Source organism: Saccostrea echinata, unplaced genomic scaffold, assembly GCF_033153115.1.
Source record: "Saccostrea echinata isolate AGI-Se365-2 ecotype Australia unplaced genomic scaffold, CSIRO_AGI_Sech_v1 ptg000052l, whole genome shotgun sequence".
Taxonomy (NCBI): Eukaryota; Metazoa; Mollusca; class Bivalvia; order Ostreida; family Ostreidae; genus Saccostrea; species Saccostrea echinata.
Genome location: NW_026889801.1, coordinates 10713907 through 10723453, shown reverse-complemented (window position 1 = coordinate 10723453; position 9547 = coordinate 10713907). Strand labels below are relative to the sequence as shown.

The 9547-nt window shown below is 32.3% G+C and overlaps 2 protein-coding genes and 1 non-coding gene across 3 annotated transcripts; 1 reads left to right on the top strand and 2 right to left on the bottom strand.

Annotated features, from left to right (window-relative positions):
- Positions 1-639: 639 nt before the first annotated feature.
- LOC133204025 (ADP-ribosylation factor-like protein 13B) lies at positions 640-7122 on the bottom strand. Its single transcript, XM_061339807.1, has 9 exons — positions 6778-7122; positions 6447-6517; positions 5732-5981; positions 5024-5129; positions 4158-4360; positions 3645-3771; positions 1939-2677; positions 1345-1575; positions 640-1094 (listed from the first exon to the last, which is right to left on the bottom strand). The coding sequence occupies exons 1-9, from the start codon at positions 6816-6818 to the stop codon at positions 979-981; spliced, it is 1884 nt and encodes a 627-aa protein (XP_061195791.1). The 5' UTR covers positions 6819-7122; the 3' UTR covers positions 640-978.
- Positions 7123-7341: 219 nt separating this feature from the next.
- On the top strand, positions 7342-7424 carry Trnal-uaa (transfer RNA leucine (anticodon UAA)). Its single transcript has one exon. It is a non-coding gene; the product is annotated as a tRNA-Leu (tRNA).
- Positions 7425-8061: 637 nt separating this feature from the next.
- Positions 8062-9256, bottom strand: LOC133204109 (mitochondrial pyruvate carrier 2-like). Its single transcript, XM_061339865.1, has 5 exons — positions 9162-9256; positions 8907-8947; positions 8607-8688; positions 8235-8346; positions 8062-8115 (listed from the first exon to the last, which is right to left on the bottom strand). Exons 1-5 carry the CDS (start codon positions 9244-9246, stop codon positions 8073-8075), a joined length of 363 nt encoding a protein of 120 aa, XP_061195849.1. The 5' UTR covers positions 9247-9256; the 3' UTR covers positions 8062-8072.
- Positions 9257-9547: the final 291 nt, after the last annotated feature.

The window sequence follows — 9547 nt, the reverse complement described above, 5'->3', positions numbered from 1 at the left end:
TTTTAGTAAAGACATGTTGTATAAAGCATAAACAAATGATCACATTATTAAAATATACTGAAGTTAAAATAATCTCTACATATATGCTACATGTCTTCTTAAAAAAATTTTCTAGTATAAAAGATTACAAGGTATACTATGCCTCTAACAATATACACACATGCACAATATCTACTGAATACATGTGTACATGTAGAACAATGTCTTAAACTTTAGAACACAAGAAATTGATGAAGATTCTAGAAACATACAAGTAAGATGGAAAATCCAGTTATTAACTGAGGATTCTAGAACAACCCTGAGAATTCTAGTCATTTCTAAAACAAAAACTCAAGGTTCTAGAACTAAACTACAATAAACTACAACCTTACTTAAAACTTTGTCTGAAAAACTCAAAGTCCAGGCCACCAAAAACTCCTCTTTGCATTGAAGGACTACTCTTCATATGTATTTGTACATAAATGTGTTTTAGATATTTTCTTCATATTTAAGGGTACTCGAAATTTAATGCAAATGCCTGTCATGCACTATTTATCTCCATGATAAAATAGTGTGCTTAGTACATGTTCATATGATATTTATATAAAATCATATTTGGCAATGTTCATGAAAAATGTCTTCAGTACATTTTTTTATGATATTTATATAAAATCATAAAGGCAATATTCATGAATTAGTGCATTAATAATTAGGCAAAACATTGCAGATAGAAGAAATATACACACATTGATATCTCATTTTCGAAGTTTGACCTTTGACACAATTTGTCAAATGAATTGCATACACTGACCTTATAAATTAATGACTTTTACTTGAAGCTAGGGCTCAACAAAAATGACTATACAATTTTTTATTATTGAATATTGGTATTTTAAAATTTTCTGATGTGCAGGCCAACATTAAACAATAAACAAAGCGAAAGTTCAAAATCATCCTGAAAAAAAGAGGAGTCACACACATATTCTTCCTTGCTGAAGTTTAATAAACAATGTCTTCATCATCTTCCACATTTGACCTCAGCCTTCTGGAAGAAACAGCAGTGTTGTCGATTTCAGGTAAATCTTCTGCCAGTCCCCAGTTACGAGTCGAGGAAACTGAAAAAAAGGTGACCTTTGTTATAAATGGTGAAAGAGAAGCTGTGGAGTGCTCTTAAACACATTATCAAGTTGGACTCAATCAAAATCTATATTGCTGCACTAAGTGATTTTTTTAAGTATAAGCCATACCTCATTCATTATACAACAATAATTATTGCAAATTACTATTAGAATCCTATTGATTGCACTCTTAATAAATTGTAAAATCATTTTTGTTCCATTTTTATCACTACAAGATGATACTTACTAGAAAAATCAATGTCTCGGGGAGTAAATTTCTTTTTATCCCAGTTGGTGTGAGAGGTTGTCATTTTAGCTCCTCGTGGAGAGAAAGGTTTTCCCATGGGGTTCATGGTCCAAGAGAAATCCCTGTCCCTCCCATCTTCCCCAGAGAAGGATTCATCGTCTGAGGGGTAGGTTTTGTTGTTTCTGAGGTAGCTTTTCTTCTTGCGGTTGGTTTTTATTTCTTTGTCATCACCTATCAGTCGTTATAATTGCATGTTAAGTACATTTGCACTGCCAGGCAGATGTATATTTTAATGCTGTCAAACATCTAGTTACAATTTACATGTACTTTCCGCTAGAGAAATATATAAGAGTTTATACATTTGATTTTCTTAAACAATATTAAGTTTATCCAAAAAATATTTAAATGATAAAAGTGTTTCATCAATATTTACTCTGACAATCTTATGACATGAATATACAGTACATTAACATATTTGTCATATTTCTAAGTAGGAACTTTGAAGTACATCCTACAGAGAAACATGGATTAAATCATCATTATATTTATACTCTCTGTTTGTAAATTAACTATTTTTATGTTTTAGCGACATACCTTCCATGGCATTTGCTCTTTTTAGCTTCTCCCTCCTTGGAGTGACATCATCATCAGTTTCCTCCTCTCCGGCCAGCGTCCGAGGAGTGGTCAAGTCATGTCCATATCCATTGACTTCATCCTCAGACCTAGGCTTCTTCCTACTTCCCTTCCTCTTCTTTTTACGGGTTGTCAATTCCACTTCATCATCCACAGATTCTTTACTATATCCGTCATTGGTGATCCCATTCTGGGCCCGACATAAAGAAGACATTGCATTTACTTCAATTTTTGATAAAGAGTTCACTGATTCTTTGTACCATGTGTTGATCTCCCCTTCTCTCTGGTCATCCATTACATCACTAGAGGTAGTTCTATAACTAGAATAATTTTGATTTACAACATCCAAAGAATTTTCCTCTACATTTTCCTTCAAGGCCTTAAGTTTAGGTTTCTTCTTTTTCTTCTTGAGTTTTCTAACTGGTGATTCTTCGGTGAATTTTGTTCCTATAGGTCTCTGTAAGGGAGGTAACCTAGGAGTGTCCCTCTTCTGTACTGGAGGTAGAAACCCTTCATTGTCATCATCATCATTTCTGTTGTTGTTTATTGAGTTTGCGTATAATAGAGAATTGCTGTAGTTGAGGCGACGAGCTGAGTGAGGAATTTCTTCATCAGATCCTTTCTCATCCTCTTCATTATTTTCATCATATTTCTTTTGTTTTTCTTTCTTCCTCCTTTTTTCTTCTTTTAATTTTCTTTCCTAGTGACATGAAAGAAAGAAGAGATTACTTGTATACAAGTTATACTTTTTTTAAATATACAAATACTGAACATGTACTCATTTTGCATATCAGACTTAGTCTGTAGATTCTATTAAATACTGAATGTGCAATCTTGCTTTCCAAAACAAAAAAAAAAAAATAATAAAAAATAAAAAGATTTTTTCAGCACACATCTTGACAATGAATGATCTTTTGTAATATTAATGTTACAATTTGGTCATCCTGATATTCTTCAAATAATCTTCAAAGAATTAATTCATTTTTTTTTTTTTGGTGGGAATATTAATTTTGTACAAACATATTAAAATCAGTCACCACAAATTCACATCTACAACAGACATACAGCCATCAAAAGATTTTTTTGACCTTGTTCATGTCATAGAAAATGTGTGAATTTAACAGTAGAAAGACTCATTTAACACCAAATAAAAATACACTTGATAGTGTAATTATCGAAGTGGAAAAAGTATGTGCAAAGCAGTTAGCATGTTAGAAAGACAAAATAAATTTCACACAACTCTCACTCTTTCAGTACAAACTTTACCATGCCACAAATTTGCTATTAAGGTTTGACTGAAATTACATAAAATTTTAATTGATTCAAGACATTCTGTGTAACACAGTCAAGAACAATTTGAAATGCTGAGAATTTTACATATAATACTTTATAGAGAATCCCCCAAATCTGCTATGATTTATATGTGAAATAAATATCAAAGTTCATGAAAAAAAATATTTGCTAAGTGCTAACAGGTATTTTTAATTTTTTTATTAATTGCGAGGATTTAATGTCAAAAAGTGAAAAGTTTGTATATAAAGACAAGGGATAACATCAAAGTATTTGGATATAGAGTTGTATGAAATTAAGGAAAAAAAATCAAATCAAAAAAATAAATCAATAATCTGTATTAATTTGAGACATGTATGATTCCTTAGTTACCATACCTTTTTCTCCAATGCTTGAACATCAAGTCGTCGGAACGGTCCACCATCCATTTCTTCAATGTCTTCCTCCTCCTCCTGGGGGGGTTTGATGCCTAGACGCTCATTCTCCTCTCGTTCTTTTCTTTCCCTGAATTATATAAATATCAATCAGATAAGAATTTAAAATACTTGTGCAATGAAAAGACCACTTATTTTATATCATTGTCCAATATATTTTTAAGCACACACATTGATCAGATCTTTTTTTTTTCTTCTTCTTCTTTTAATACAAGTTTAATACATATGTATATATCATAAATTCATGCTAAACATCTCAAACTCTTTCATGATGGAAGATTTCAATCAACTCTGTTTTTAATTCTTCACATTCAATGTATGTTTTTTTGTTTGAATTTTTCTCTTTGGGCTCCATTTCTTACTATATGTTGCCCCCACCTACCCCCTCCCCCACCTACTTTCTCAAGTCCTTCCCTACCATCAAACAAACATCTACTAAATTTGAGACCACCTCACCTTTCTTCCCGTTGTTTCCTGACCCTCTCCCTCCTGGCCTCCAGCTCAGCCTCCCTCCGTTTTCGATCCTCCTCCATGTCCCTTTCTACTCGTGTGTGGTACTTTTCCCAGTTGTGGTCAATCATCCCACACAACCATTTAATTCCATTCTTAATGCTTGCATCCATCTTTTTCCCAGTTCCTTTAATGGCTGAACATGTTTCCTAAAATTAAAGTGCGGTTGTTCATTTTGTATTTGACTTCAACAAGTGTCTTATGTGCTTCAGAGTGTTGGTAATTAAGGCCATTTATGAAACATATTAATGTAAAATTTTAATCATTTTATACTGAGTATGGGATAAAATGTGTTAGATGATAAAGCATTGTTTGTAAATAAACATAATCATATTAGTTATCCAGGTCCAATCAATGAATAGACCTGGATAACCAAAGGGTGTATGGAATACAACCAGGGGTAAATCCCTGTACACCCTTGATTGGACCTGGATAACGAATTTATTTCCTATGTACCGAAATAAATTCTTTGTAAACAAGTCCAATCAACTGTGTTTCAAGTTATTGATAAGATTTACTATATCTTGCAATGCATGGTGACATCATGTTATTTGCTTTTTATCATAGAGAAACTATGAAGAAACACCTGGCTTTGTAACCAATCAAAGCTCGTGTTACACATTTTCATTTTATTGTACAATGTATCCAGATATCACTGTTCTGCTGCACTGTTATACCCTAATACTCATCATTAAGACACCACTCTCAGAATTTACTTATGAATAAAGAAAAATATTTTTTAAAAAATCAAATAAAAGAATGCATAGTACTTTTGTTTTTAAAAAAAATAAATAAATAAATGTGCATCTCACAATTCTACAAGGGCACTTGTTGATGTTGACAATGTTTTCCAAACTCAGTTGCTCCATGATGTCCACCTCGTCTAAGGCTGATTCCTGGTCTTGTTTATTTGCCAAACTAAATAATAAAACAAAGGTAATACACATCATTGGAAGTAAAATTAAAAATAAAAAACATTAGCCTGGAATGTCCTTAATGGAAATCACCTTTATGTTTGTGTAAAAAAGACAATGTCTATTTATAACAGTATGGCTTTAAAATGCTATATGAACTCTTAAACTTGGTAGACAATATCTGCTAAAATTTCTTTATTCATCAACAGCCTCTCTGAGTTGGAGTTTTATGAAACTGGGTTGAAGATTTATGGAATCAACATCTTTCGAACCAGCTAGCCCAATACTTTTTCTGAATATGAGCCCATTTGATACAATTGAATCATTATCAAGCTAGAACTTTATTTATATTGAAAAAAATTGTAAAAGTTATACTATGACACAGTTGAGGTTCAACATTAACTTTTGTAATTTCTAATGTTCCTTTAGCCAACCATGAAAATTAATTCATATGCAAGCATTTTTTTTTTTACATAAGCACAATAGACTTATTTGGGTTTTTTTCACAAGCCAGACAGTAATTTTATCAGCCTGGAGCATTGGACTGGTGTTTTATTTTGCATCTATAGACTAACCAAAACATATCCTGAATTTATCTCAACTTACAGTAACACTGGTTTTCCCTGGACTTTCTCATTTTCTAATAAAACCTTCAAATTGTGTTTAACTTCTTCCATTCTATCCGCTGCGGTGGAATCAACCACATACACAATTCCATAAATTTCTGGAAAGTATGTCTGCCAAATGTCTCGAATCTTTTTGCCACCACCCAAGTCATAAAACTTGATATCATAGTGATGAATTCCAATGTCTGCATTGTTGAAGCCCACAGTAGGTGTGGTGTCGGTGTGGGGCTCTGTTTTGAAAAATTTAGATGAGATTTTGTTTTATGACCATGATGACTGTTAGAAATTTGAAACTTAACAACATTTTGTTGCTGTCTAACATGTGGATCAAAGGAAACATTTTATGCTCTGATTAATGACACTGAACTTAGCTGACTTTTCATATATGCTGATCTACACTTACTCTAATACATACGTCAGTTGGGTGTGACATGAGTTTCCTACATGTATATTACCGACTACCTAAAGTCTAGTCTATCAATGAAATTGTTATATTTAATTATACCTGGAGTGTCAACAGCCACTAATGATCTCTCGAAAGTTGTTAATTTTGTTTTCCTTATTACATTCACAACTTAGGAAAAAGCACAGTTGTCTATATGTGTACATTTAGCAATTGAATGATTTTAACCTTTAAACATGTGGGGAAATGCCCAACATTAGAGCCTTTACATTACTGGAAGAAGAAGAATTACCTCCTGCTAAAACTTTCACAGTGGTTGTTTTTCCTGCATTGTCCACACCAAACAGTCCCAATGTTAAAGTCCTGTCAAAAAAGAAAAATAGGTATCTTTTGATGAAAATTGTTAAAATGAGGCTTGGTTTATATTTTGTTTCTCTGGTGTTTTATGAACTGTGCACTATCAAAGACTGGCTATAACTAACAATTTGAAAGTTTTGTTAATGTTTCATTAATTTGAAAGATACTTGTTAGAATTGTTACATCAAGTTTACTTTATAACATTTCACGAAATACCTACATGTATAGATCTACAGATTTTCTTGGACCTGTTTAAACAAACTTACCTCTTTGGCTCACGTTTTCGTTTACACAAACAATTTCCCATTTGGATGGGTTAAAGACTGTTATTAAAAACAGCTGGTTTGTCCGATAGCAATGAGCGACTTAACGTGTACGCACTTGACGTGGGTCGTTGGATCTTGTTGTTGGAAACCAGAATAAATAATAGAAGACCTCGACCCCAATGGAAAAATCTATTAAACGTTTTAATTGAATATCCTTGCTAAAAATCTTTTCACATCTCACTGATATAAAGTTCAAAAGAACCTTCACTAATCAGATATTACGAGTATGAAGAAACACGGAATCGATCGTGGTACACGGCAGCCATGATGACAACAAGTTGGTCGTTATGACGTCACACTCAAATCCGAAACTAAGACATCGGCATGTGCTCTATCATTGATCAGTTCACATAATAAAGGCAGTTTTTATATCTCCATTATTTTTTAAGTATTTAAAACAAAATGTGATTTAAATTCAAGAATTTCATTAATTATTACGGACCTTATAGAGATTGTCCATTACAGTTTAAACTGATAATTTTCTACAATTGTAGTAGTCATGCAAGTACGGTGGCCGAGTGGTTAAGGCGTTGGACTTAAGTTCCAATGGACGAATGTCCGCGTGGGTTCGAACCCCACCCGTACTAATACTTTTTTTTCTATTTGATATCACCTCGAGTGAGGACATATAAAAGACAGTTTTTCGTTAATCGCTTATTTTTAAAATTCCAGATTATAGAAAGAAATGTAATAAAACGTTCATACCGTTTAGTACTTTATCACAGTTCAATCAGGGAAAACGCAAAAAGTCAAGCAGTTGCTCATATTTCTTTTCAAAATATAGACAATTTCTATACAAAACCTACCACTTGTCAGTTATACAATTTGATATTTTTTGTTTTGTTTATTATGATAGTAAATATGTAAAATAATAATAATAAATTCAAAATAAATAAATAAATAAAGCTAGAAACATGTTGAACAATTAATATTTAATAATTGAACAATGGTACATTTGCATCTCTTTTACGTTTCGATTTTCTTTCTCACCCTGAACCTTTCACTGTATATTCATATTTATTATTTAGTAGCTTAAAGTAAAAGAAAAAAATGTATGTACTTAATTATAGTCTTGTATATATGTGTTCTGAGTGCACAAAGTATTTGTTTATTGCATAAGAGACGATGCAATATGTACATGTATATTAATAGTATGGTATGGATGATGTTTGACGCTGCTTTCCTTCGCATGACAGAGATTTCGAATTGTTTCATTTTATTTCTTGGTTCTCGTTCTAATCCCGAAATGACATCGTCTTTCCAACTGATTTTCTGTATCTGAAATAGAGAATATAAATTTTGATAAACGAGAGAGAGAGAGAGAGAGAGAGAGGGATTACAAAGTAGATTTATTTTTTATTCTGAATTCTGAAAATGGGATCTAGAGGTGAACTCACCGATAAACCCTGAAACACTGAACAGTTCCATTTACCCCGACTAAAAAGTTTATGAGAGCAAGATTCAGATTTTTTGGTTTGATAATGAAACACCACCTGGTCCAAATATAACCTGAAAAAGCGGTTAAAAATGAAAAAAATGATGTATTTTGAGACAGGCCAGGAGCTGTAGGAAGCAATTTTGGTAATAGGTTCGAATGTGAAAGGTTGAGATATAGAAGTATGCAACATTACATGCAGCAACATCAGTAATAATACACTACACATACGTAAAATTTTACTAAAGTTATGCCATGAATTTTTATATACAATTCTATACATTTGTGATTATAATATTATATTTTAATAGCTTTTTTGTTTTAATTAACTTACCTGATAACATGGAGGTAGACTGAAAAAGACTAATATTAGGAGCAGGTCTCATAAGATCCCCAATACCTGCCCCCACCAAAACCTAAAAATATATTATTGTAAAAATATATAAATATTTATCCCACGAACTTTCAAGATTTCTTTATATTAAGTCTCATATTAGCTATACTCTGCCGTATTTTCAAAATGGAAATGAAAAAAAAATTATAATTTCAATAAACAAAAGATGGAAAATACGCTGAGAACTATTGATCTTTCAAATCATGTCTTGGATTTGTAGGGGTTAATATATATATTTACCCATTTCATAAGTGGCGCCCAGAAGAATATAGTTTTTGGACCTGTTAAAAGTAAATTATATGATTTTCACATCACACACTCAAACTGACAGGTCTTTGTATAAAACAATGGACGGTCATGCACAATATGACTGTTATGACAACATATAAATGCCCTGCAAAGAAATTTAGAACGCTTTGACCTACACATAGAGGTAGAATTTTCAATACCCAGGTAATAAATTCGATAATTTAGAGTATATATGTTATAACAAACCTGCTTCATGATTCCACAGAGGACGAAATTTGGATGGAACGAATTTGTCTACAGACCTTATAATAAACTGATACGCTCGAGACATCTTCCTGGTGTTTGCTGAGAGGTTTTACATGCCCCTGAAGTTTGGGGACATCGTATCACACCTAGATAACGAGTGTGGATCGCAATGTGTACATGATTGTACAGATAAGGTCTGGCAAAGGACAGATTTTTTTTTTTTACTTTCAATAAATAATAAGCACCTGTTATAATTTTGATAACTTAATTAAATAGTGTTGATGTAATAATCCAGATGTTGCTTTGCATTTATTAAAATTATTGCAGCATTATAAAAGTACGATTTCATTATTTGCCCTAGCTCCGTCTCAAACTACCTAATTACA

Excerpts from the sequence above, each read along its gene's own strand:
- LOC133204025 (XM_061339807.1), bottom strand. The coding sequence starts at position 6,818 with ATGGGAAATTGTTTGTGTAAACGAAAACGTGAGCCAAAGAG. Across the intron at positions 5,130-5,731 it reads CAGGGAAAACCAGTGTTACT|TTTGGCAAATAAACAAGACC; the intron begins GTAAGTTGAGAT and ends TTTATTATTTAG. Across the intron at positions 1,576-1,938 it reads AAGAGCAAATGCCATGGAAG|GTGATGACAAAGAAATAAAA; the intron begins GTATGTCGCTAA and ends AACGACTGATAG.
- LOC133204109 (XM_061339865.1), bottom strand. The coding sequence starts at position 9,246 with ATGTCTCGAGCGTATCAGTTTATTATAAGGTCTGTAGACAAATTCGTT. Across the intron at positions 8,948-9,161 it reads TCTGTGGAATCATGAAGCAG|GTCCAAAAACTATATTCTTC; the intron begins GTTTGTTATAAC and ends TACTTTTAACAG. Across the intron at positions 8,116-8,234 it reads CAGTGTTTCAGGGTTTATCG|ATACAGAAAATCAGTTGGAA; the intron begins GTGAGTTCACCT and ends TCTCTATTTCAG.